The sequence below is a fragment of the Copadichromis virginalis genome, linkage group LG19, assembly GCF_057382275.1.
Source record: "Copadichromis virginalis isolate Kocher_CV1m ecotype Utaka linkage group LG19, C_Virginalis_male_GT1.1, whole genome shotgun sequence".
Lineage (NCBI taxonomy): Eukaryota > Metazoa > Chordata > Actinopteri > Cichliformes > Cichlidae > Copadichromis > Copadichromis virginalis.
In genome coordinates this window covers 29,164,776-29,191,867 of record NC_140636.1, presented here as the reverse complement: position 1 = coordinate 29,191,867, position 27,092 = coordinate 29,164,776, and the positions used below count along the sequence as shown (strand labels likewise).

General features: G+C 43.9%; 1 protein-coding gene across 2 annotated transcripts; it reads left to right on the top strand.

Moving 5' to 3' along the window:
• The first annotated feature begins 58 nt into the window (after window positions 1-58).
• Window positions 59-26,416, top strand: dync1h1 (dynein, cytoplasmic 1, heavy chain 1). Of its 2 annotated transcripts, none has more exons than XM_085442360.1 (78): window positions 59-433; window positions 1,519-1,606; window positions 1,708-1,881; window positions 2,007-2,262; window positions 2,416-2,602; window positions 2,704-2,975; window positions 3,101-3,328; window positions 3,444-4,097; window positions 4,225-4,647; window positions 4,756-4,935; window positions 5,076-5,225; window positions 5,358-5,504; window positions 5,687-5,827; window positions 5,998-6,174; window positions 6,341-6,451; window positions 6,550-6,669; window positions 6,759-6,998; window positions 7,173-7,328; window positions 7,488-7,601; window positions 7,707-7,817; window positions 7,912-8,121; window positions 8,226-8,372; window positions 8,502-8,668; window positions 8,862-9,035; window positions 9,182-9,536; window positions 9,638-9,832; window positions 9,931-10,213; window positions 10,303-10,403; window positions 10,520-10,679; window positions 10,912-11,152; window positions 11,232-11,415; window positions 11,565-11,777; window positions 11,887-12,125; window positions 12,230-12,386; window positions 12,495-12,719; window positions 12,808-13,038; window positions 13,155-13,295; window positions 13,390-13,623; window positions 13,767-13,973; window positions 14,078-14,199; window positions 14,304-14,469; window positions 14,569-14,732; window positions 14,844-14,973; window positions 15,118-15,251; window positions 15,360-15,474; window positions 15,554-15,715; window positions 15,873-16,087; window positions 16,183-16,387; window positions 16,522-16,695; window positions 16,805-16,924; window positions 17,048-17,168; window positions 17,766-17,961; window positions 18,298-18,415; window positions 18,503-18,718; window positions 18,828-19,040; window positions 19,199-19,326; window positions 19,415-19,568; window positions 19,759-19,905; window positions 20,034-20,184; window positions 20,295-20,548; window positions 20,683-20,817; window positions 20,907-21,001; window positions 21,096-21,270; window positions 21,356-21,431; window positions 21,547-21,707; window positions 21,790-21,901; window positions 22,010-22,070; window positions 22,155-22,278; window positions 22,380-22,493; window positions 22,587-22,757; window positions 22,907-23,124; window positions 23,208-23,311; window positions 24,290-24,498; window positions 24,763-24,916; window positions 25,008-25,150; window positions 25,277-25,445; window positions 25,733-25,857; window positions 25,976-26,416. In XM_085442360.1, the coding sequence occupies exons 1-78, from the start codon at window positions 184-186 to the stop codon at window positions 26,102-26,104; spliced, it is 13,923 nt and encodes a 4,640-aa protein (XP_085298486.1). In that variant the 5' UTR covers window positions 59-183; the 3' UTR covers window positions 26,105-26,416. The 2 variants fall into 2 exon arrangements, with proteins under 2 accessions (XP_085298486.1, XP_085298485.1); XM_085442359.1 differs by lacking the exon at window positions 17,766-17,961 and adding an exon at window positions 17,390-17,585 and having other exon boundaries at window positions 60-433.
• The last annotated feature ends 676 nt before the right edge of the window (window positions 26,417-27,092 follow it).

The following is a 27,092-nucleotide window of genomic DNA, read 5'->3' as shown; positions in this document are numbered from 1 at the left end:
GAACGACAAATACCATAATCCTTTGCGCATATAAAACAGATTGCGTCAGTTGCAACGTTTTGACAGCGGCAGTCAGTCAACCTATGACCCGCTGGTAGAAGCTGCAGTCAGCTTGTTACCGTCATCCTTTTTTCTTTGTTCACTTTCACACAACACCTAGTCGTCGTTGACGCTCTTAGAAGGATGTCCGACGGCGGGGGGACGGAGGAAAACTCCGGCACTATGGAGGTGTCGGCCGTTCAGACGGTGGCTGATACCTCGGTGCTGCAGAAGCACATTCGGAAGCTGGTACCGCTGCTTTTGGAAGATGGCGGAGAGGCCCCGGCCTCGCTGGAAACCGCCCTAGAAGAGAAAAGCTCCGTGGAGCAGATGAGAAAATTCCTGGCCGATCCCCAGATTCACACCATCCTGGTCGAGAGAAGCGCTCTGAAAGGTACGTCAGAGAACTCGACTAGCTCACAAATATGATTTTAATAGCAACACTGTTTGTTCACCCAGTTACTTTAGAATAAAGTCGGCGTCTTTGCAAATTAGCTTTTCTTGTTAACCACCTGCCAAATAGTTTGGAAACTCATCGTTAACTGCTGCTTTTACAACGATATTAACAGATGTCGCTAAAGCTGTCCATCTACTTACTAAGATAACTGCGCCACACTGGGTGGGGACGATAAAACAATCAATCACAACAATAAAAAAATGGAGCTGTATGTTGACGTAACTCCGTTATTTTTGTGTTCCTTCTGCATTTATATAAAGCTATTATATATGCATATCACGTTGAGGCCTGGTGCACAAATAACGAGACAGATACACAGTCATAATAAAAACATGAAGCATAATTATAGGAATTCAAAGAGAATGGCTCCTTTGTCATAGCTGTAAGTCATTTTATCATGTGAACCAGCTTGTGTCAATAAACACATTATCTTCAGTTTCCCCAGGCAAATTAATCCTCAGCTTCTGAGCTGCTTTCCTACTATATCTGTGCTGAATCTTGATCCTTTGATACCACACATGACCAGTCTTAGCCTGGAGGTTTTGGATTCCTAGCCCAAAGAGTCACTTCCCCGGCCTATTCGCGGTTTTGCATTAATAATACTGATACTGCAATGCAGCCCACTCATCACTTGTAAGGGAGGGTGTGGACATGAATAGCTGCACCATCATCTGCTGCAGCATTTCTCATTGTGCACATCTATCTAGAGTCCAAATAGTTTAATTCTTTTTTAGCTGCATTGCAACTTCACTGGCCTTAAGGAGTCAATCATGCATGTCTTTAAATAGTTTGAAATAATTTAAAAATAAAAGCAGTCACATGCCCTACCTTATTGTACATGAGGCAAATGGAAATGTAATAAAGCAAGACTATTTGCACTTTGGTGTCCTCATATTGACATAGACAAGGTATTAATGTGCTACTTTGACCTTGTTTTACACCTAGTATGAAGAACCTGATGCACACATTCAATGATGGGTCATCTGTTTAGTTAATTAATATATGTATTTGTTTCCTCACAGAGGAGGTCGGAGATGAAAGTGAGGAGGAGAAAGAGTGCATCACTTATAATGTTAACATTGACATCCACTATGGGATCAAGTCCAACAGGTAAATAATGCACTGGAAAAAGTAATACTGCATATGATCCTTCAGTTATTTAAATTCTGGCTATTCTGGATGAATACATTCACCTTTTCTTTACTCTGTAGCTTGGCTTTGATCAAGAGGACAGGCGTCATTGATGCAGACAAACCGATATCAACCCAGGTGCGAGTGCTGACTTTGAGCGAGGATTCTCCCTACGAGACGCTTCACTCTTTCATCAGCAATGCTGTCGCACCTTTCTTCAAGTCCTACATTCGTGAGTCTGGAAAAGCCGACAGGTAATGTTACTTTGCAAAGCCTTCCTTAAATAAACTAAATCCTGAACTTGCATTGAATTGTAATGGATGGAAATGTAATGGAAGGAAAAAACATTGTAACATTGTTATCTGTTACAACTTTCTAGAGATGGGGATAAAATGGCCCCCTCTGTCGAGAAGAAGATTGCTGAGCTGGAGATGGGCCTTCTCCACCTGCAGCAAAATATTGAGATTCCTGAAATCAGCCTGCTCATCCACCCCATCATCACAAATATCGCCAAGCAGTGCTATGAGCGTGGGGAGAAGCCCAAAGTCACTGACTTTGGCGACAAGGTGGAAGATCCTACTTTCCTGAACCAGCTGCAATCTGGAGTTAACCGCTGGATCAGGGAGATCCAAAAGGTAAGAGGAATTTCTATATATTTGTCCCAATTTAAAAGTCCATGATGGAAGTATATAACAAAGCAAAACAAGTCTTTGGAAAAAAAAAAAAAACCTCTCTAATAAAAAACCCTTGATTTATGGTTGCTATCATCATTGCTCGCGCCCTTCTAGGTGACTAAGCTCGATCGTGACCCGGCCTCGGGCACAGCCTTGCAGGAAATTAGTTTCTGGCTGAATCTGGAGAGAGCCCTTAACAGGATCCAAGAGAAGAGAGAGAGCCCAGAGGTTCTTCTCACTCTGGACATCCTGAAACACGGGAAACGTTTCCATGCTACTGTCAGTTTTGATACAGACACTGGTAAGTTATAACTTTGCTGTTTTTACTTGGCTGGCTCAACACATGTTTGCATTTAGAAAAGCGCGAGTAAATGTTCACTTCTCCTCCACTTCTTCCTGCAGGTTTGAAACAGGCAGTGGAAACGGTCAATGACTACAATCCTCTGATGAAAGACTTCCCTCTTAATGACCTGCTTTCTGCCTCAGAGCTTGATAAGATCCGCCAGGCTCTAATGGCCATATTTACTCACCTGAAAAAGATCAGGAACACAAAGTATCCCATCCAGAGAGCACTACGCCTAGTAGAGGCCATCTCCAGGGACCTGAGCTCCCAGCTGCTCAAGGTGTTGGGTACCAGGAAGCTCATGCATGTAGCCTATGAGGAATTTGAAAAGGTTGGTGTGGTTTTTTTTTTTGTCTCCAGCATAAAATAACACCCACAATTACACACAAACACACACACCTTGGCCACTCACAGTATTATACATTTTCCTGAATGCCCTTACGCTTCTCTGTGCAGGTGATGGTGGCTTGCTTCGAGGTGTTCCAGACTTGGGAGGATGAGTATGAGAAACTGCAGGTGCTTCTTAGGGACATCGTGAAGAGGAAGAGAGAGGAGAACCTGAAGATGGTGTGGCGTTTGAGCCCTGCTCATAGGAAACTTCAGTCCCGACTGGACCACATGAGGCGTTTCAGAAGGCAGCATGAGCAGCTGAGGGCTGTCATCGTCCGTGTGCTGAGGCCTCAGGTAAACCTTTAAATAGTGTTTTTTTTTTTTTTTTTTTTTTTTTTTTTAAATCACATCTTGACTAAGAGATTTAATGTTATTCTTCTGTTGTTGTTGTTTTTTTGTTTTTTTTAAGGTATCTGCAGTGCCTCAGCATGCCCCTGGAGAGACAGTTGAACCTCAAGATATGAAGGTGGCTGGAGTTCTCTTTGATGCTGCTGATGCCAATGCTATTGAGGAGGTCAACCTGGCATATGAGAATGTGAAAGAGGTTGATGGCCTGGATGTGTCCAAGGAGGGCACGGAGGCCTGGGAAGCCGCCATGAAACGTTATGATGAGCGCATTGACCGCGTGGAGACCCGTATCACGGCCCGCCTGCGTGATCAGCTGGGTACTGCCAAGAATGCCAATGAGATGTTCCGCATCTTCTCCCGCTTCAATGCTCTCTTCGTGCGCCCCCACATCCGTGGTGCCATCCGGGAGTATCAGACACAGCTCATCCAGCGTGTGAAAGATGACATCGAATCGCTGCACGACAAGTTCAAAGTGCAGTATCCTCAGAGCCAGGCCTGTAAGATGAGTCATGTCCGGGACCTGCCTCCGGTGTCTGGCTCCATCATCTGGGCCAAGCAGATAGACCGTCAGCTGACTGCGTACATGAAGAGGGTTGAAGATGTTCTGGGAAAAGGCTGGGAGAACCATGTGGAAGGGCTGAAGCTGAAGCAGGATGGAGATAGTTTCCGGGCTAAACTCAACACTCAAGAGATATTTGATGACTGGGCCCGGAAGGTATTTTATTCAACACCGATTCAGACATTTGGAAGAATATTAGATTGTAATTCTTACATATTGCTTCCTTTGTTTTGGGCTAATTGCAAATTCAAAATATTTGTTATCCCTTTCTTTTCTAAATCAGGTTCAGCAGCGTAACCTTGGTGTGTCTGGTCGGATCTTCACCATTGAAAGTACCCGGGCCCGTGGAAGGGGAGGAAACATGCTTAAGCTTAAAGTCAACTTTCTTCCTGAGATCATCACCCTCTCCAAAGAGGTCCGCAACCTCAAGTGGCTGAGTTTCCGTGTTCCTTTGGCCATTGTCAACAAGGCCCACCAAGCTAATCAGCTGTACCCATTTGCCATCTCATTGATCGAGAGCGTTCGCACCTACGAGCGTACTTGTGAGAAAGTAGAGGAGCGGTCCTCCATCTCCCTGCTGGTTGCTGGACTTAAGAAAGAGGTTCAGGTTCTCATAACTGAGGGCATTACTCTCGTCTGGGAGTCTTACAAGCTGGATCCCTATGTTCAGAGACTAGCTGAGACGGTCTTCAACTTCCAGGAGAAGGTCTGTGTGAAATAGATGTTACAGATATGCACGAACACAGACTCCAAACTGTCATTTAACTTTTAAATGACAAGTTGTATCAAACAATTTTGTCTTATTGTTTTTCAGGTGGATGACCTCTTACTGATTGAAGAGAAGATTGACTTGGAGGTTCGTTCTCTGGAGACCTGCATGTTTGACCACAAGACCTTCTCCGACATCCTGAACCGTGTGCAGAAAGCTGTGGATGACCTTAACCTCCATTCTTATTCCAATTTGCCCATCTGGGTCAACAAGCTTGACATTGAGGTCTGTACTGAAAGTTACATATTGTTCTGTAACGAATATAAAGTAATAGAAATACTTGGAATGTTTTGGTGTATAGTTGAACCTTTGTTTTGTTTTATAGGGTGCTTGTTGCTATGTTATTAAAATGGATGTTCTTTTAGATTGAGCGTATCCTGGGAGTGCGTCTTCAGGCTGGTCTTAAGGCTTGGACTCAGGTCCTCCGTGGCCAGGTAGAAGACAAAGCTGATGTGGACATGGACACAGAGGCTCCACAAGTCAGCCACAAACCAGGAGGGGAGCCCAAAATCAAGGTGAGAGTTGTGAAGTGGTACTGTGTTGCTTTGTCACGCTTTTCAAATGTTGATACACTTCTTTTAACATCTTGGAAAACCATGAACATCTAAGCACAGCTTTCTGTTTTATTATTATTTCTTTATTCTTAGAATGTGGTCCATGAGCTGAGGATCACTAACCAGGTGATCTACTTGAACCCACCAATTGAAGACTGTCGCTACAAGCTCTACCAGGAGATGTTTGCTTGGAAGATGGTTATACTTTCTCTGCCCAGGATCCAGAGTCAGAGATACCAGGTAGCCATCTTAAAACAGTTGTTGTTTGCACTGGTGAATATCTGGTGTAGGTAATCATGTAGTGTAAAACCACTTTTTAGACAAAATGTCTTTATTTTACTCAGGCAGGAATGATATTTGATGGTTTGGCCTATTGTACTTTGTACTGTTTTTATTTAAGCCACTCTGTCCCTCCTTGTTAGGTGGGTGTTCACTACGAGCTTTCAGAGGAGGAAAAGTTCTACCGTAATGCCCTCACAAGGATGCCTGATGGACCTGCGGCCTTAGAGGAGGCCTACAATGCTGTGGAAGACATCGTCAATGAGGTGGAGCAGTATGTTAAGGTAAGGGGCACCTATTTTAAAATAAAACATTACCTTACAAATTGATAGCTATTGATTATTTATTTTTTTTTATTGTTTGTCTTTAGCTTTTATGACTCTTCGGACATACAGGATATACATTTGTGGTTATTTCACTGTTTATATGCTTTATTTTTGTTACTGCTGTTCAGGTTTGGCTGCAGTACCAGTGCTTGTGGGACATGCAAGCTGAAAACATTTACAACCGTCTTGGTGAAGACCTCACAAAGTGGCAAGCCCTGCTGGTCCAGATCCGCAAAGCTAGGGGAACCTTTGACAATGCTGAGACTCGAAAAGAGTTTGGACCAGTGGTCATCGACTATGGCAAGGTAGTAATGACTGATGGTTCGCAGTGTTGTGTTTAAGTAGGAGGAGGAGAAATACATTTCCACATTAAAATTTCCCTTATTTGTTTCGTGCAGTTGTATTTTTGACAATCCAGAACCCCCATGTGTTGGCTATACATTAAATTTTCATATTTCTATCTGATAACAGGTCCAGTCTAAGGTGAACTTGAAGTATGACTCCTGGCACAAGGAGGTTCTCAGCAAGTTTGGTCAGATGCTGGGACAGAACATGCAGGACTTCCACGCTCAGATCTCCAAGGTAACGTATGGTTTTACCAACATAGTTGGATGGATCACTTTCACACAGGGTAATAGTTATTCAGGACAGATGACTCATGCTTTGCTGTTCCTCATCAGTCCCGTCAAGATCTCGAACAACATTCTGTGGACACGGCTAGTACTTCAGATGCTGTCAACTTCATAACATATGTCCAGACTCTGAAGCGAAAGATCAAACAGTTTGAGAAAAATGTGGATGTAAGTACTCCAAACTATGTTTTTTGTTTTTAAAATCGGTTAAATTAAAATCATTTTCTAATCACAATCTCCCTCCTTTTTACCCGTAGTTATTCCGTAACGGACAGCGTTTGCTGGAGAAGCAGAGATTTCAGTTCCCTCCTTCTTGGCTCTACATTGACAACATTGAAGGCGAATGGGGTGCGTTCAGTGACATAATGAAGCGCAAGGACACCGCTATCCAGCAGCAGGTGGCCAACCTGCAGATGAAGATTGTCCAAGAGGACAAAGCTGTGGAAAACCGCACCACTGACTTGCTTAATGACTGGGAGAAGACCAAACCAGTTGCTGTAAGAAATATTTATCTTAATAAATTTAGTTTTCTATTTATAGCACATTTAATGCTAGATGTAGTTAATATTTTTAGATGCATAACTTCATGATGCCTTAGTTATAAAGAAATGGCAGATAAATTTGACTTACATTTTTTTTTTTTTTTTTAAATGTCTGATCTGTTCCCTTAGGGTAACCTGCGTCCTGAAGAGGCCCTTCAGTCTCTGACCATCTATGAAGGCAACTTTGGTCGTCTGAAGGTTGAAAGGGAGAAGTGTGCCCGTGCCAAAGAGGCCCTGGAGCTTACTGATACTGGTCTGCTCAGTGGCAGTGAGGAGAGAGTGCAGGTAATGCCAGCGCACATTTACATAAATGGTTAAATTACAAAATGATAAATGTAAAATTCATTCATTATGTTTTCTGGCTGCATTTCATTATCCATAAACTAAAAATTAAACCATTAACTGAACATTTTGAACCATTTCTGTCTTTGTGGTGACCTGTAGGTGGCGCTGGAGGAGCTGCATGACCTGAAAGAGGTGTGGTCTGAACTGTCGAAGATCTGGGAGCAGATTGACCAAATGAAAGAGCAGCCATGGGTTTCTGTACAACCACGCAAGGTACCAAAAGCAGAGCAAACATTTAGATTAAATCCCTGTGCCGTTCTGTATGATCCTTAAATTCTTCACAGAATATAACATTAGTTGATTTATTTGTACATGTAGCTCCGTCAGAGTCTTGATGCACTTCTGAACCAGCTGAAGAACTTCCAAGCAAGGCTGAGGCAGTATGCTTCATACGAGTACGTACAGAGGATGCTTAAAGGTTACTTGAAGGTCAGTAAACTAGTTTCACTCAAACTAATCAAAAGTTCTAACTTACACGACAAATTTACATTTTACATTTCCTGTGGTTTCCTTTTCACTCCAGGTCAACATGTTGGTGATTGAGCTTAAATCAGAGGCTCTGAAGGACCGCCACTGGAAGCAGCTGATGAAGCGCTTGCATGTGAACTGGGTCCCGTCAGAGCTGACTCTTGGACAGATTTGGGATGTGGATTTGCAGAAGAATGAGATGGTGGTGAAGGATGTTCTTCTGGTAGCCCAGGGAGAAATGGCTTTGGAGGAGTTCCTGAAACAGGTAAAGAAGATTTGCAAGAGATGGGCAGTTATAGCCTACATCATTAGAAATAGCTCTGTGGTTTGTTATGCTATAATTGTACTTATGCTTCTTTTGGTTTTCAGATCCGTGAAGTGTGGAACTCCTACGAGCTCGACCTGGTGAACTACCAGAACAAGTGCCGTCTGATTAGAGGTTGGGATGACCTCTTCAACAAGGTCAAAGAACATATCAACAGTGTGTCCGCCATGAAGTTGTCTCCTTACTACAAGGTAAACAGAACTATACGTTTAGTTTATTAAGGTGGCAGTTGAGCTTTTTTTTTTTTTTTTTTCCTTTATATTTCAGCCAGTCAGGATGGCATACATCAGTACAGTGTTTTTCTTTCCGTTTTCTCCCAGGTGTTTGAAGAAGATGCCCTGAGCTGGGAAGACAAGCTGAATCGAATCATGGCTCTGTTTGATGTCTGGATTGATGTGCAGCGTCGCTGGGTCTATCTGGAAGGTATCTTTACAGGCAGTGCTGACATCAAACATCTTCTGCCTGTAGAAACTCAGAGATTCCAGAGGTAAGTCTTTCTAAATGCTGCCAAATCGTGTCAGCATTTTAAAAATATTAAAAAAATATAAGTAAAAAAAATATAAGTTAACTTTAAGAATCATAACCTGATTTATTTGGCGCACTCATGTTTAGTCCCCATTTCCTTCCATAAAAATATTTTCTACTAACTTCTTGTGTAATCTGTCTCTGTCTTTTTCCAGTATCAGCACTGAGTTCTTGGCACTGATGAAGAAGGTGACAAAGTCTCCTCTGGTGATGGATGTCCTGAACATACAGGGAGTGCAGAGGTCCCTGGAGCGACTGGCTGATCTTCTTGGAAAAATCCAGAAAGCCCTTGGCGAATACCTGGAGAGAGAAAGATCCTCATTCCCCAGGTATGAAGGGCATACTAAAGCTGAGCAAACAGAAGGAGGAATGTGTAACATGTCTTCAAATGTATTTTAAAAGTGAAAGAGTGTATCGGATATTTTGAATGCATTTATTAATACAATGATTTGATCAATTACTTTCTTGTTGGCAGGTTCTACTTTGTGGGAGACGAGGACCTGCTTGAGATAATTGGCAACAGCAAGAACGTGGCCAAACTCCAGAAGCACTTCAAAAAGATGTTTGCTGGTGTCTCCAGCATCCTCCTCAATGAGGACAACACTGAGGTGCTGGGAATCTCATCACGTGAGGGTGAAGAGATTATCTACAAGACACCAGTCTCCATCACAGAGCACCCGAAGATAAATGAGTGGCTGACACTGGTGGAGAAGGAGATGAGGGTGACCTTGGCCAAACTGCTGGCAGAGTCTGTCACAGAGGTCACTACTTTTAACAAGGGCACAGCCATTGACCTGAGCCAATACATCAACTGGATTGATCGCTACCAGGTTGGGATTTAAATAATTAATTCCATACTGTTTTAATTTCGATACACTCTTGAAATCTGGAACTGTGTTAATGTCGCCTTATCTTTATTCTCGTTTCACAGGCCCAGCTGGTGGTCCTGTCCGCCCAGATTGCCTGGTCTGAGAACATCGAGTCTGCCTTGACCACCATCTCTGGTGGTGGGGACATGACGCCACTGCAGGGAGTTCTGTCGAATGTGGAAGCCACACTCAACGTGTTGGCTGACACTGTGCTGATGGAGCAGCCTCCAATCCGCAGGAGGAAACTGGAGCACCTGGTGAGTTTGGACTTTTTTTTTTTTTTTTTTTTTGATATTTGTGAAAAATTGTTGTTGGATAAAAATTGTCTAAAATCCATTTCGCTCTCCATTCTTAGATCACAGAGCTGGTGCACCAGCGTGATGTAACCAGGACTCTGATCAAGAACAAGATCGACAACCCCAAGTCCTTTGAGTGGCTCAGCCAGATGCGCTTCTACTTTGATCCCAAGCAGACAGATGTCCTGCAGCAGCTGTCCATTCAGATGGCTAATGCCAAGTTCAACTATGGCTTTGAGTACCTGGGTGTCCAGGACAAGCTTGTTCAGACCCCACTGACTGACCGTTGCTATCTCACCATGACCCAGGCCCTGGAGGCTCGCCTTGGTGGATCTCCATTTGGTATGGAACTACTATTTAACTTTTTGTTTTACAACATGGCAAAGAGGGAAACAACCCCCCAACCTTGACTGAATTTGTCCTTTATCTAGGTCCTGCTGGCACTGGGAAGACTGAATCAGTGAAAGCCCTCGGTCACCAGCTTGGACGCTTTGTCCTGGTCTTCAACTGTGATGAGACTTTTGACTTCCAGGTAAATTTATCATTTTAGCAATTTTATAACAGGACACCAGCATACCATCAGAGATTAAACACTGTGCTCTGTTATTGCTTATTAATTCAGTGACCATTTTTCGTTTTCTCCTTCAGGCAATGGGCCGTATCTTCGTGGGTCTGTGCCAGGTAGGAGCCTGGGGCTGCTTCGATGAGTTCAACCGTCTGGAAGAGAGAATGCTGTCGGCCGTCTCCCAGCAGGTCCAGTACATCCAGGTCGCCTTGAGGGAGCACAGCAACCCCAACAGAGACAGAAGTATGCACAGTATTTGTGAAAGATGGCTGTCCTTTTAATGAGAAATATCCAGACTTAGACATTTGTGAGAATAAAACGCAGCAAAGCAAATATTCTTCAACACTTCATGCTGCTGAGGAAAAATATCACCAGAATATGCCACTATATTCATCACCAGTGATTAGGTTTTTCCAGGGGAGTGTATTATAAGTAAGTCTTTTTTCCTTCTTTTTCCTTTTGGTCACTTTCCTAGGCGTACCTGTCACTACAGAGCTCCTGAACAAGCAGGTCAAGGTGAGCCCAGACATGGCCATCTTCATCACCATGAACCCTGGCTATGCTGGCCGTTCCAACCTGCCTGACAATCTGAAGAAGCTCTTCCGTAGCTTGGCCATGACCAAGCCTGACCGCCAGCTCATTGCACAGGTCATGCTCTACTCTCAAGGTTTCCGAACAGCTGAGACCCTTGCCAAAAAGATTGTGCCCTTCTTCAAGTATGTATTGTTTTAGTTAGTAACTTTGACAGGACTTTAAGTCAGAGGTATGACAACTTAATCTTTTGCTTCTTTAAAGACTGTGCGACGAGCAGCTCTCCTCCCAGAGCCATTACGACTTCGGTCTCCGAGCACTCAAGAGCGTGCTGATCAGTGCTGGCAATGTCAAGCGTGAGCGAATCCAGAAAATCAAGAGAGAGAAGCTTGAGCGTGGAGAGGATGTTGATGAGAATGAGATTGCAGAGAACCTTCCAGAACAGGAGGTATGTAAAGTAGACTCTTGGACATGGAGGTCATGTTTATTCAGGGCAGAGTTTTTGCAAGTATAACAAACTTATTTTAGAAAATGAGTTGTTTTATTCAGTCTGTCTGTCATTTTTTTTTTTTTTTTTTTTTTTTTTTTTTGTTTTAGATCCTGATCCAGAGTGTGTGTGAGACCATGGTTCCCAAGCTGGTGGCAGAAGACATCCCTCTGCTGTTCAGCCTGCTGTCGGACGTCTTCCCTGGAGTTCAGTACCATAGGGGAGAGATGACTGCTCTGAGGGAGGAGCTGAAGAAGGTCTGCGGAGAGATGTACCTCACTTATGGAGATGGGGACGATGTAGGCAGCATGTGGGTAGAGAAGGTATGAAGCTGAGTGGAACTGATATACTTTAGTTCAATGGGCTTTAAACATTTTCCTGTTATAAGATTCATATATACTGACATTTAACTTGTCGTTCAACCTTTTCCAGGTGCTCCAGCTGTACCAGATCACACAGATCAACCACGGTTTGATGATGGTGGGACCTTCAGGAAGTGGGAAGACCATGGCATGGAGGGTGCTGCTCAAGGCCCTGGAAAGGTTGGAGGGTGTGGAGGGCGTGGCCCACATTATCGATCCCAAGGCCATCAGCAAAGACCACCTGTACGGAACCCTGGACCCCAACACTCGTGAATGGACTGATGGCTTGTTCACACACATCCTCAGGAAGTGAGTTCTGTAATAATTGAGTAATTACACATCTTCCAAGCTAGTCTAATTGTTGTAATTAATTTCTTTTTAATCTTTAAATGAACGATTTCTTTCAATTTCAGGATCATTGACAATGTCCGAGGTGAACTACAGAAGCGTCAGTGGATCATCTTTGATGGCGACGTTGACCCAGAGTGGGTTGAAAATCTGAACTCTGTTCTGGATGACAACAAGCTGCTCACCCTGCCCAATGGAGAACGTCTCAGCTTGCCACCAAATGTAAGAGCATGGCAGTTTATACACAAATTTATTTTTCTCTTTTCTTAATGAAGTCTGTCCTGGAGACTTCATTAAGTATTCAACCCAAATTATTCTTTTTCTGTCCAGGTGCGTGTGATGTTTGAAGTGCAGGATCTGAAGTATGCCACCCTAGCCACTGTGTCCCGGTGTGGTATGGTCTGGTTCAGTGAGGATGTTCTCAGCACTGACATGATCTTCAACAACTTCCTGGCTCGCATTCGCAGCATCCCATTGGACGAGGGAGAGGATGAAGCTCAGCGGAAGAGGAAAGGCACAGAGGATGAGGACGAGGCTGCGTCACCAATGCTGCAGGTAAATCTAGAGAAGAACACATGCTGTATTTAAAAACAAACAAATAAAAAACACACTAATGCTGTCCCCACTTTCTGCTTTAAACTAGATCCAGCGAGATGCTGCATCGGTCCTTCAGCCGTACTTTACCTCCACCGGCCTCGTGATCAAGGCCTTGGAGCATGCCTCGAAGATGGAACACATCATGGATTTCACCCGCATGCGATGTTTGGGCTCATTGTTCTCAATGTTGCACCAGGCCTGCCGTAATGTGGCTCTGTACAACAACAACCACCCCGACTTCCCCATGCCCATTGATCAGCTGGAGAAGTACATGCAGGTAATGTTCTCCTTTTTCTTGCTCTGTAATGAAAGAAGTATAAATGCTGAGGTGTTGCATCAACATGATTACTGTGCTTTCCTAAAACTAATTGTTTTCATGGAATTTCTTTGCAGAGGTATTTGATCTACGCTGTGCTCTGGTCCTTCTCTGGTGATGGAAGGTTGAAGATGAGGGCAGAGCTTGGGGAGTATATCCGTCGCATCACCACTGTGCCACTTCCCACTGCACCCAATGTTCCCATCATTGATTATGAGGTACATCCTTTCTTTGTCAAAGAGTTGCTGCTGCTATTAATTCCCTATATCCACTTTTTTAGAGATTAATTATTATGTTTTTATTTGTGTTTAGGTGTGCATCTCAGGGGAGTGGCAATCCTGGCAGGGCAAAGTGCCCCAGATTGAAGTGGAAACCCACAAGGTGGCATCCCCAGATGTTGTTGTTCCTACCCTGGACACTGTTCGCCATGAAGCTTTGCTTTACACATGGCTGGCCGAGCACAAACCACTGGTGCTGTGTGGACCACCTGGCTCTGGAAAGACCATGACCCTGTTCAGTGCCCTCAGGGCTTTGCCTGATATGGAGGTACTGGGCTATGAAATCATTTTCACGTTAATTGCCTGATCTTTGAAATATTCACAATCAGTTCTAATCAGATATTGGCATTATTGTTGTAACTAAGCTGTTCCCATCTAATAGCTAAAATCTCTACTGCTGCTTTCTACCAGGTTGTTGGTTTGAACTTCTCCAGTGCCACCACACCAGAATTGCTGCTGAAGACGTTTGACCACTACTGCGAGTACCGGCGGACTCCAAATGGTGTGGTCCTCGCCCCTGTCCAGCTGGGGAAGTGGCTGGTGTTGTTCTGCGACGAGATCAATCTGCCAGACATGGACAAGTACGGCACACAGAGAGTTATCTCTTTCATCAGACAGGTATGACAAAATGATTCTGTGTTAAGCCCTTTGTACTTTTAAGTATGTCTAAGCACTTCATTTAAGTCATTGCTGCATCAAATTGGGATCCTATGTCTGTGCAGATGGTGGAACACGGAGGCTTCTACCGCACCTCAGACCAGACTTGGGTCAAACTGGAGAGGATTCAATTTGTTGGAGCCTGTAATCCTCCCACTGACCCTGGCAGAAAGCCTCTCACACACAGGTACAGCTCTCAGACTGAACATCTGATTAGAACTGTAGTATAATTAATGTTTAATGCAAAAGGCAGGCTCTAACAGTGGTCATATTACCACATAATCTTTCTAGGTTCCTGCGTCACGTCCCTGTGGTGTATGTGGACTATCCAGGCCCAGCCTCCCTTACCCAGATTTATGGAACCTTTAACCGTGCCATGCTGCGCCTTATCCCCTCTCTGCGAACCTACGCTGAACCTCTTACAGCCGCTATGGTTGAGTTCTACACCATGTCTCAGGTAAAGATGATTACATTTCTCTTAATATGCATGTTTTATTGGAGACTTTTTTTTCCATATAAATAAAAATATTGAATATTATTCTTTTTTCCACTTCAGGAGCGCTTCACCCAGGACACACAACCCCACTACATCTACTCTCCCAGAGAGATGACCCGCTGGGTGAGGGGTATCTTCGAGGCCCTGCGGCCACTTGAGACTCTTCCTGTAGAAGGGCTCATCCGCATCTGGGCCCACGAAGCCCTTCGTCTCTTCCAGGATAGGTGGGTGCTCACTGATGTGAGGCTAGTTGTGCTTGCTCTGCATCAGCTATAAAGTGTAACATTTTTGATAGTAACGTTTAAAATGTGATCATATCTGATTGTGTCATTCAGGCTTGTAGGTGATGAAGAGAGAAGGTGGACAGATGAAAACATTGACACGGTCGCTCTCAAACACTTCCCCAACATTGATAAGGAGAAGGCTCTCAACAGGCCTATCCTCTACAGTAACTGGCTCTCCAAGGTACATATGTGGCCATATGTACTCAAATATGATGGCCAAACTCTGATCCTGCTGCTGTTAAGTTACTAAAGAGTTGTAAGAATTGACTTCATCATTAATGGCTCTAGTAAGAATTTTACTGAGCTTGTGTTTTTGTGTATGTAGGATTACATCCCAGTGGAACAGGAGGAACTGAGAGACTACGTGAAGGCCCGTCTGAAGGTCTTCTATGAGGAGGAGCTGGATGTTCCTCTGGTGCTCTTTAATGAGGTTCTGGACCACGTCCTCAGAATTGACCGGTGAGTAAAGGCTTCTGAGCGTTGTCATCTCAGTGTTACTTTAATTATAAATGACAAAAATAAATATTAATTTTGGATTACATTTTTAAAATCTTTATCCTTTGTTAGAATCTTCCGTCAGCCTCAGGGACATCTACTGTTAATTGGTGTGAGTGGAGCAGGAAAGACCACGCTGTCCCGCTTTGTAGCCTGGATGAACGGATTGAGCGTCTACCAGATTAAGGTAGATACAAGTGATTTGTAGTCATAGAACATTTCCCTGCCTTTTGCATGGATTGTTGAGCGTGTTTTTGTGTTTTCAGGTACACAGGAAATACACTGGGGAGGACTTTGATGAAGACCTGCGTACTGTGCTGCGTCGCTCAGGTTGTAAGAATGAGAAGATCGCCTTCATCATGGATGAGTCCAATGTGCTGGATTCTGGTTTCCTTGAGAGAATGAACACACTTCTGGCCAATGGAGAGGTAACTTACAGCTAGTTTCTTATTTGTGGTGCTTTATTCATTTGAGTGTAAAGACAACACCGCCCCTAGTTTTCTGAGGTTAATGTATGTCCATTGTTTTCTGGCTTTTATTGTGTTAATGTTACCCTTCTTTTTTTTCTTCTTTTTTTTTTAATAGGTTCCTGGGCTGTTTGAGGGAGATGAGTATGCCACCTTGATGACTCAGTGTAAGGAAGGAGCCCAGAAAGAGGGTCTGATGCTTGACACACATGAGGAGCTGTACAAGTGGTTCACCAGCCAGGTTATCAGAAACCTTCACGTGGTTTTCACCATGAACCCCTCATCAGAGGGCCTGAAGGATAGAGCTGCCACATCTCCTGCCCTGTTCAACAGGTACAGACACTTAGAGTGGATGATTGTAATAAATGTGAGGAAAAAGAAAACTGCACTGAGTTTCCGTGTTTACTGAAAACATTCCTCTGCGTCAGGTGTGTGTTGAACTGGTTTGGAGACTGGTCCACAGAGGCCCTATATCAGGTGGGTAAGGAGTTCACCAGCAAGATGGATCTGGAGAAGCCCAACTACAAAGTGCCAGACTACATGCCCATCGTCTACGACAAACTGCCCCAGCCACCATCTCACCGAGAAGCTATCGTCAATGGCTGTGTGTTTGTACATCAGACACTTCATCAGGTAGAGCTGTTTCCAGCAAATGAGCTACTTTATTGTTATTTCAACAGCAGTTGCAAATTTGCAAACGTTCTTGGATACAAATGATTGTAAAATTTACTGAGACGTACATAAATAATACTTTTAACTTCTTTCAGGCAAACAACCGTCTGGCCAAGCGTGGCGGTCACACAATGGCCATTACTCCTCGTCACTACCTTGACTTCATCAATCAGTATGCCAACCTGTTCAATGAGAAACGCAGCGAGTTGGAGGAGCAGCAGATGCACCTCAACGTTGGTCTCCGCAAGATCAAGGAGACTGTGGATCAGGTGAAGTAGCCTTTTCGTTTCATGAAATCTTAAAAAGCCATCAGATTAGTTTCTCTAATGAAAATTTTGTCAGCTTGTTAGAAGTGCTTGTGTTTGTCTCTTTTCACAGGTGGAGGAACTTCGTCGTGACCTGAGAATTAAGAGCCAGGAGTTGGAGGCAAAGAATGCTGCTGCCAATGACAAGCTGAAGAAGATGGTGAAAGACCAGCAGGAGGCCGAGAAGAAAAAGGTAGGAAGGCTGAACTTTGAAATGACTAGTTTTTAAAGACTTTAGACATTGTTGCTTAGGCCTGCAATTACGTGTTTAAGTGTTTAAGATTTTAATTTATTTACTCTGTCATTGTGATTCAAGGTGATGAGCCAGGAGATTCAGGAAGCTGTGTACAAGCAGCAGGAGGTGATTAAGGACAAACAGCTGAGCGTCAAACAGGATTTGGACCAAGTGGAGCCAGCTGTTATTGAGGCTCAGAATGGTACAGTGATTCTTGTTCATTTATTCATCAGTGTCTTTAAAAAAAAAAATTAATTTAAGATTATTCTTTCAGTCATTTGATGTCATAAAACCAGCAAAACCAGTACAACAGCACTTGAATTGTTATGTAGACTTTGTTAACATCTTCTGCTTACATCCTCCCATCATCATGCCCCCTTCCCTCATCATAAAACCTCATCCTTGCTCACCTGATGTTGATAGCTGTTAAGTCCATTAAGAAGCAGCACCTGGTGGAGGTGCGTTCCATGGCCAATCCACCCGCAGCGGTGAAGCTTGCTCTGGAGTCTATTTGTTTGCTCCTGGGAGAGAGCACAACGGACTGGAAGCAGATCCGTTCCATCATCATGAGGGAGAACTTCATCCCCACCATTGTTAACTTCTCTGCTGAAGAGATCAGGTGACATGAGAGAATCTTTGTTTATAATTGTTTACTAAAAATTTCCCCTTCTGTCTCCCTCTCTCCCCCTCCTTCATGTTTTTCTGTCTTTGCCCCCCTGAACCTCTTTCCAAATTCTTCCCCCCCCCCAAACACTACTATTTGTATCTTGCAAACACATTCCTCCTTTCACTTAACTAGCCGTGAGTTCTATTAAGCGGCAGCACCTAGTAGAAGTACGGGCTATGACCAACCCCCCAGCTGCAGTCAAACTGGCCCTGGAGTCTATCTGCCTTATGCTGGGCGAGGAGACAAATGACTGGAAAAAAATCAGACAAGTTATTATCAGGGATAATTTCATCAGCAGCATAGTCAACTTTTCCTCTGAGGAAATGAGGTATATGTGTCAGTGTGTTTTGTTTTTGTTTTCTAATGGAAGCACAAATGCCATTTAATCAGTACAAGTGGCACCTGTGATTAGCAATCAGTGTTAATCTACTGGAACAAAGTGTAATCGGCTGGTTTTAAATCTAAGAATAAGCTGATGGTAAAAACTACTGTGCTTGTGATTTCTTGCAGCCAGAAATTGGTAGAAATTGTTCCCATCCCCACCTCCAAACCCAATTCAAAATAATCCTCCACACTGTTCCACAAGTTTGATTTTCTCAATGATTATTGACTGCACAGAGTGCTGCTGTATTGTAACTCCTTGGACTATTTCAACTATTTCCAGCGACTCCATCCGTGAGAAGATGAAGAAGAACTATCTCTCCAACCCAAGCTACAACTATGACCAAGTGAATAGGGCATCATTGGCCTGTGGACCCATGGTGAAATGGGCGATTGCTCAGGTAGAGAAGCCTGAACAATATGAAAATAAGGACTATAACTGGGTAATGAGGGTTTTCGTCTAATGTACACTTCTACCACTCCTCTAGCTTAATTATGCTGACATGCTGAAGCGAGTGGAGCCTCTGCGTAATGAGCTGCAGAAGCTTGAGGATGATGCCACGGACAATAAGACGAAGGCAGAAGAGGTGGAGCAGATGATCAGAGACTTGGAGGCCAGCATTGCTCGGTACAAGGAGGAATACGCTGTCCTTATCTCTGAGGCCCAGGCCATCAAGGCTGATCTGGCAGCAGTCGAGGCAAAGGTAATTGTCCATAAAACATGCCTGGTTCTGTTCAGATCATCTGTTCAGGACTAAACAGAAGTTTCTTGGAGGAAAAAAAAATCTCATTTCTTATGTTCTTTACTCCCAGGTGAACCGCAGCACAGCCCTGCTGAAGAGTCTGTCAGCAGAGAGAGACCGCTGGGAGAAGACCAGTGAGACGTTCAAGAACCAGATGTCCACCATCGCAGGAGACTGTCTGCTTTCTGCAGCATTCATCACGTATGCCGGCTACTTTGAACAACAGATGAGGCAGAACCTGTTCACTACATGGTCTCATCACCTGCAGCAGGCCAACATTCAGGTATTTCCTACTCCAGTCCACATGTCCAGTCATTTTTGATCAACACGTCTCCAAATGTCAGCCTCATTGTGATTACTAATATAAACCATAGTCACCAGCAAGAGTGCTGTCAATAGATCAAATTTCAAGGTGCTCACTGACTTGATTTTCTCCTGCAGTTCCGCACAGATATTGCTAGAACTGAGTACCTGTCCAATGCAGATGAGAGGCTCCGCTGGCAAGCAAACTCTCTCCCAGCTGATGACCTCTGTACTGAAAATGCCATCATGCTCAAACGGTTCAACAGGTCCGCAAACCTCACCTATCTCCTTTAGGCTGTGTGTTCAGTTGAACTTACTTCTAAACATCTTTGATCTTTCTTTATCTCTTATTAGGTACCCACTAATAATCGATCCATCAGGCCAAGCCACAGAGTTCATCATGAATGAGTACAAAGACCGCAAGATCACAAGAACCAGCTTCCTGGATGATGCCTTTAGGAAGAACTTGGAGAGTGCTCTGCGTTTTGGAAACCCACTGCTGGTTCAGGTAAGAGCTACCTTCTCCAACTGCCAGTGTTTTCCTTGTGTGCTTGCTGCTTGATAATTTTCTTAAAGCTGCCATAATCAAAGGACTAGTTTGTTTAGAGTTTTTTGGGGGGGGGGGGGTAATAAAAAACAACTTGGAAAATAGATTTTAATCTCAAGGGAGATTAAATTTGAAATATTTATTTCCAAAGGACGTAGAAAGCTACGACCCCATCCTAAACCCAGTGCTGAACAGAGAGGTCCGCAGGACTGGAGGGCGTGTTCTCATCACCCTTGGAGACCAGGACATTGATCTGTCACCTTCGTTTGTCATCTTCCTCTCTACCCGAGACCCAACGGTAAGGGCACTGTTTATTGTATCAGTATTGATCAACTAACATTGTTATTTGCTTTGTTTAAAAAGTACAAAACAAAACAGTTATACAAAAGTGTTTATCTGCATTGTTATGGTCTCTTGTGTCTGCAGGTTGAGTTCCCACCAGACTTGTGCTCTCGTGTTACCTTTGTCAACTTCACTGTGACACGCAGCAGCCTTCAGAGCCAGTGTCTCAACGAGGTCCTAAAGGCTGAGAGACCTGACGTGGATGAGAAACGCTCAGACCTCCTTAAACTGCAGGGTGAGACAGAAACATTGAGATTCTGTGATAAAATGATAAGACACAGGTGGTGGGAAAAGAGATTGGTGAAATTTTAATGATTCAACTCTTATATTATGACTGTCTTTCAGGCGAGTTCCAGCTGCGTCTTCGTCAGCTGGAGAAATCTCTGCTGCAGGCCCTCAATGAGGTTAAGGGTCGCATCCTTGATGATGACACCATCATCACCACACTGGAGAATCTGAAGAAGGAGGCAGCTGAGGTGACTAGGAAGGTGGAGGAGACTGATATCATCATGGCTGAGGTGGAGGCCGTGTCACAGCAGTACCTGTCTCTGTCCTCTGCCTGCAGCAGCATCTACTTTACTATGGAGGCTCTGAACCAGGTCTGGGCACATCTCATTTGCTCTTTAAACTAGTACTGTTGGTAGTATTGTCTTCTTTTCTCAAAATTGCTGTAACATCAATGCACACAGAGATAGGAACTCAGAAATAAACTGAGCAAATGTTCTCCCTTCAGATGCACTTCCTCTACCAGTACTCTCTTCACTTCTTCTTGGACACGTATCACACAGTGCTGTATGAGAACGCCAACCTCAAGAACATTAGTGATCATTCACAGAGGCTTGCTGTCATCACCAAGGATCTTTTCCAGGTTTATAACATAACTCCTATGAATAAGGGTTGTTTTGGGGGGGTGAATGTAACAGTCATGAGCTTTATATGTGATTTGTGTGGCATTAGGTGGCGTTCAACAGGGTTGCCAGAGGTATGCTGCACCAGGACCACATTACATTTGCCATGCTGCTGGCTAAGATCAGCATAAAGGGCATGACCAGGTAAGAGAACACCTGAGTTACACTAATGGAGCACAAGCAGTCATGGCATACTGCATGAAGCACCGTTACTTATTTATTTTCTCCTTTTTTCCAGTGAGCTGCCATATGATCCAGAGTTCCAGCACTACTTACGTGGTAAGGAGATCGTACTGACAGGCACACCACTTCCCAAGGTGAAAGGTCTGACCGCTGAGCAGAGTGAGGCCATGGTTCGACTCAGCCGCCTGCCAGCTTTCAAAGACTTGGTTGAAAAAGTCGAGGCTGACGAGGTGAGTAATGGTAGGCCGATGGGTAGTTTGTAGTTTGACTCTTAGAAATTCTATTAGTAATCATTTGTTTTGCTTGTTACTTCAGCAATTCTTCATGTGGATTGAGAGCAACACTCCAGAGCTGGCTGTTCCATACCTGTGGTCAGAGGAGAAGCAGTCCAGTGAGTATATACATTGTGTACAAACATTAAGGCCAAGCAAAAAACAAAACAAACACACTACAGTGTATATATTTGTATAAATTATATCTGCCTGAACTGTCCATTATATGTTCAGCTACCATTGGCCAAGCTCTGCACCAGCTCCTGCTGATTCAGGCCTTCCGTCCCGACCGTCTCCTGGCCATGTCACACATTTTTGTATCAAAGGTGCTGGGAGACACATTCATGAGCATCATTGAGCAGCCTCTTGATCTAGCTAATATCATCGACAGTGAGGTAATGATCACTTATTTATTTCAGATCAATGACCTTCCCATTGTCACTCTTGCTGATAATTCTTATTTTTTTGTGTCTGTAGGTGAAGCCCAGCACTCCAGTGCTGATGTGTTCTGTGCCAGGTTATGATGCCAGTGGGCTTGTCAGAGATCTGGCTGCTGAGCAGAACAAACAAATCACCTCAATTTCTATCGGTAAGAAGGAAATAAACGTAACTTTTGGTTTACCAGTAATGTAGATCAAGTGCTTAATGAGAAATTTTGAGGATATTGTAAATAACTGCTTACTGATGTTTTCCACAGGTTCTGCTGAAGGTTTCAATAAGGCTGACAGAGACATCAATACTGCTGTCAAGTCTGGCAGGTGACTAATGTGGTTTCTTTGTGTTTGTGAGACTGTACAGTTTGTGTTCTTGTACTGATATCCTGACTGTTCCTTGTCCTGCAGGTGGGTGATGCTGGAGAACGTCCATCTGGCCCCTGGGTGGCTGATGCAGCTGGAGAAAAAACTTCACTCTATGCAGCCTCATGCCAGCTTCAGGCTGTTCCTCACAATGGAGATCAACCCCAAGGTATATCACATCATTCATTAGATTTGTCATTTAGACTTGGATTAATTCATTGTCAGTTTTCACTACTTCCTGTTTTTCATGCCGCTGTGTTTTACCACCAGGTGCCAGTGAATCTGCTTCGTGCTGGCCGTATCTTTGTGTTTGAGCCTCCTCCCGGCGTCAAGGCTAACATGCTGAGAACTTTCAGCAGCATCCCAGTGGCTCGCATGTGCAAGGTAACATAATGGACACACACAAATGTGAAGAATAAACGATCAGTGCTGTCCAAACATTCTCCATGTAAATCATGTTGTCCCATATCCACGCAGGCCCCCAACGAACGTGCGCGTCTCTACTTCCTGCTTGCTTGGTTCCATGCGGTCATCCAGGAGCGCCTGCGTTACGCACCACTGGGCTGGTCCAAGAAATACGAGTTTGGAGAGTCTGACCTCCGTTCTGCTTGTGACACGGTTGACACCTGGCTGGATGACACTGCTAAGGTTGGAGAATTAACACTTTAAATGTTTTCTAGTTTTTGTATGACTAATCCTTTCCTCCTTGTAGCTGTTGCCTAAATCTATTAGATAATGGTCAGTTTTAAATAATATGACCTTGCTCCACTCCAATCGTTACACTCATGCACACACAGGGTCGTCAGAACATCGCTCCAGACAAGATCCCCTGGGCAGCTCTGAAAACCTTGATGGCCCAGTCAATCTATGGAGGTCGGATCGACAACGAGTTTGACCAGCGGCTGCTCAACACCTTCCTGGACCGCATCTTCACCAAGGGAAGCTTTGACAGCGAGTTCAAACTGGCTCTCAAAGTTGACGGACACAAGGACATCAAGATGCCTGATGGCATTCGGTCAGTATCTGATAAGTTTTAGCTTTTGTTGTTCTCTGATAAACATTCTCTGTTAAGCGTCTGATCATTTTGATTTGTTACAGACGTGAGGAGTTCATGCACTGGGTGGAGATGCTTCCTGACACTCAGACGCCATCTTGGCTCGGATTACCGAGCAATGCAGAGAAGGTCCTGCTTACCACTCAGGGTATGCTGCTGTTGCTGTTACTGAACGACAGCTTGTTTTTCATCTGTGTTCCATTTATACTTAACAAGTTGAGATTGAATATTCTCACTGGGTAGCTCATTAACCAACTCTCTCTCTATTCTAGTGTCATAACTCGTACTTTGGCAGGCTGTCGCCGTGCAGTGAGAGGTCGAAATCTTAGATTTAGTTGTTTTTTGCGTCTACTTTGGACAGAACACTGTGCCGGGTGTCAAAAAACATGTTAAGAACATTCCTTTTCCTCATCTCTCATCCTTCCATCAGTTCTCTTCCCTCTTTACCAGTTAGTTTTCAGAAGCAACCTTCTGTAGCATAGCTATAATGTGCAGCGTAGCTGTAGTCATAGCCATTTTACTTTAAAGGTTTTCTTCCCAAAGGATGGGTGTGGGTCTCCTCACCCTTCAGCAGCTGTATTTCACAGCCATCATGTTGCTTTGCTTAGATGTTATCTTGTCCCACCTGCAGATTAGGACTTCAAACATCCTACCATGCCTGCTTCCCATCCTTTCACTCCCCCTCTCTGACCTCCACAGTCATGGCTGCCAAAGCATCCATCCCTTGAGCACATGGTCCAGTCTCCCCTTCCTTCATCCCCACTCCACCACAAACTTTCTCCCTTAAAACCCGCCCCTTTTATTATTTATTTATTTTTTTGGGGTTGTGCTGATTTCTTTTACAGATCCAGTCATTCAGAAATGTGGATCGTTATCCACTTGGCAATTTCGTTTAAGGTTACATGTGTTGGAATTATTGCCTGAAGCCTTGTGTATTTTGTCTGACCCAGTGTAGTCCTATTTTTATTTTTTTTATTTTTGATAAAACAAACCCTTTAACCCATCCTTGAGGTAAGGTGTTTGTTTCTTTTCTGTGATTAATTTCTTCTTCCCTTCCTACATCCCACCATGGCCTTGTCTTCCACCTCCCTCCTTGCCCAATCACTCCCTCTGCCGGGCTGCGCAGGCACTGACATGATGGGTAAGATGCTGAAAATGCAGATGTTGGAGGATGAGGATGACCTTGCCTACGAGACTGAGAAGAAGGAGCGCACTTCATCCACATCTGACACCCAGCCAGCCTGGATGAGGACCCTCCACACCACCGCCTGCAACTGGCTGCAGCTCATGCCGCAAACGGTTAATCCTCTCAAACGCACAGTGGAGAACATCAAGGTAATGACAGAGAATAGAGGACTGGCAAGCAGGCTTGTGCTGACAATATCCTTCTTTCATTTATAACCAAGGAATTGTTTCACCGTCGGGTGATTTTCAATCTTTGTGCCTGAAATGTGAGGTAATCGGGTATAACGGACTTTAAAAAGTTTGATTTTCAGTAAATGAACAATTTTTCTTTTTCAGTTTCACCAAAGCACATCTGTCTGGCTTCTAATTTATGGTTTTGTTTTGGCATTAATATTATCTTTGTCCAAATACCAGGACCCCCTGTTCAGGTTCTTTGAGCGTGAAGTGAAAATGGGAGGTAAGATGCTTCAGGAGGTCCGTCAGGATCTGTCCGACGTGGTACAAGTGTGCGAGGGCAAGAAGAAGCAGACCAACTACCTGCGAACACTCATCAGTGACCTTGTCAAAGGTTCTTCACTCAGACTATTTGATGTACTTTAATGAATTTGTTTATTTGTTTGAATACTTTATATACCTGTGGTATACACCTGTCTGTTCAGGAATCCTCCCTCGCAGCTGGTGTCGGTACACAGTCCCCGTCTCCATGACTGTAATCCAGTGGGTGTCAGACTTCAGTGAACGTATCAAACAGCTGCAGCAGATCTCCCAGGCAGCTGCCAGCGGGGGTGCAAAGGAACTGAAGGTACTGTTTGTGCACACATTCAAACAAGCTTTGGTTCTTAAATAGTTTGGTTAAAAATGAAAACAAAATGTGTTTTCATTTTCTTTTTATTTCTACTCCCTTGTCTCTTCCTCTCATCATTTCCAGAACATCCATGTGTGCTTGGGCAGCCTGTTTGTGCCAGAGGCTTACATTACCGCCACCCGCCAGTATGTGGCACAGGCAAACAGCTGGTCCCTGGAAGAGCTGTGTCTCGAGGTTAACGTCACCACTGCTCAGGGCGCCTCACTGGATGCCTGCAGCTTCGGCATCAAAGGTTAGACTTAACACATATCATCTGCTCTAGTTGGCGGCAAAAGCACTGCACAAATCAGATAACAATGCGGCCTTTAGACTGAACAGACAGCGTTGTAATTAAATCATATCCATATGAATTTAACATGTTTTTTTTGTTTGTTTGTTTAATCTGGACTGAAATCTAACCTAAAAAGGTGTTCGCAGGACTCTAAAACATGCTACTAACTGTATTTGTGGTCTAATGTAGTGAGTTGTTAAGACATGAATTTCTTTTTCTCGTTCCAATCTTGCTTGCTGCACCCTCAGGTCTGAAGCTTCAGGGAGCTACTTGTGCCAACAACAAGCTGTCTCTGTCCACCTCCATCTCCACTGAGCTGCCTCTCACTCAGCTCCGCTGGATCAAGCAGAGTAATGCTGAGAAGAGACACATGGTAACCCCCCCCCCCCCCAAAAAAAAAACCCCAGCCCCATTGGGATCTAAAAAGCTAGATTTTGAAATATAGCTATGGAGTTGTCCTTCTCACCTTTTGTGTTTTCCTTTCGCTGCAGGTCACTCTACCCGTGTACCTGAACTTCACCCGGTCTGACCTAATCTTCACCGTCGACTTCGACATCGCCACCAAGGAAGATCCTCACAGCTTCTACGAGCGTGGAGTTGCCATCCTGTGCACAGAGTAATTGAAACGAGACGTTTCCTCACTTTAAGTCTTGATTATAATCAAACCACATTTAATCTTGATTATAACCAAACCACATTTAATCACTTACATTCATTACCCCATAATAGTAGTTGTAGTAGAGATGTTTGTGGAACTGCAGTGAACTTGTAACAGTTCTTAGTGTTTAGAAAGTGTTTTGGAAGGTTGAGACGTTGTCTGATGGTTAATGAAAAGAAAATGAAATTTGGAAAGGAAAGTTGGAAAAAAGATGTTTTAATGGAAGAACCAGCACGTTGTTGTATTTAGATGGAATAAAGCTCATTGGAATGAACTGCTTGGTCTTTGTGTTTTAATTAATGTCGTGCATGGTTGTTGCTATGGAGCTCTTTTCTTCTTAGGAGCCTGTTCAGACTGGGAAGTATTCTAAAGGAAATGTTTAAGTGAATCACACACACATGCCAAAGGAAACATCAGTGACATAATGTTCTTTCTTGTGAAGCTGCTATGGATTGTCCCAAATGCAATATCAGCATTGTAACTTTAGACAGTTTTTTCCTGAATGATTTTTTTTTTTTCCAAATTATATAAAGACATCTGGACTGAACATGAGACAAAAGCAAAGTTCAGCAAGAAATCTCAAATGTAAACTTGTTTTTTGCCCTCTGTCACAGTCCTCCTTTTAGTTACTTTTTTTTAATGAAATGTAATGAAACCTTCACTGAGCTGCCAGGCACAACTATATAATTATCCATTACTGCCACCTGCTGGTTGGAGGGGTAAGTATATTACCAAAGTTTCATGACAATATGCATAAAATATCTGTTACAGCAATAACTGTTTGGCAAAACCATTTTTATACACTCACTCTCTTTTAGAGGGTCAAAAGTAGAAGACAATAGACTGACAAGGCCAGGTGAGCCTAGTTTCCCTGTTACTCAAACCTAAGGAGTCAAATCAACATAACCATCTGGTTAAAAGGAAGGAATGCACAGACCAGCACAACACCA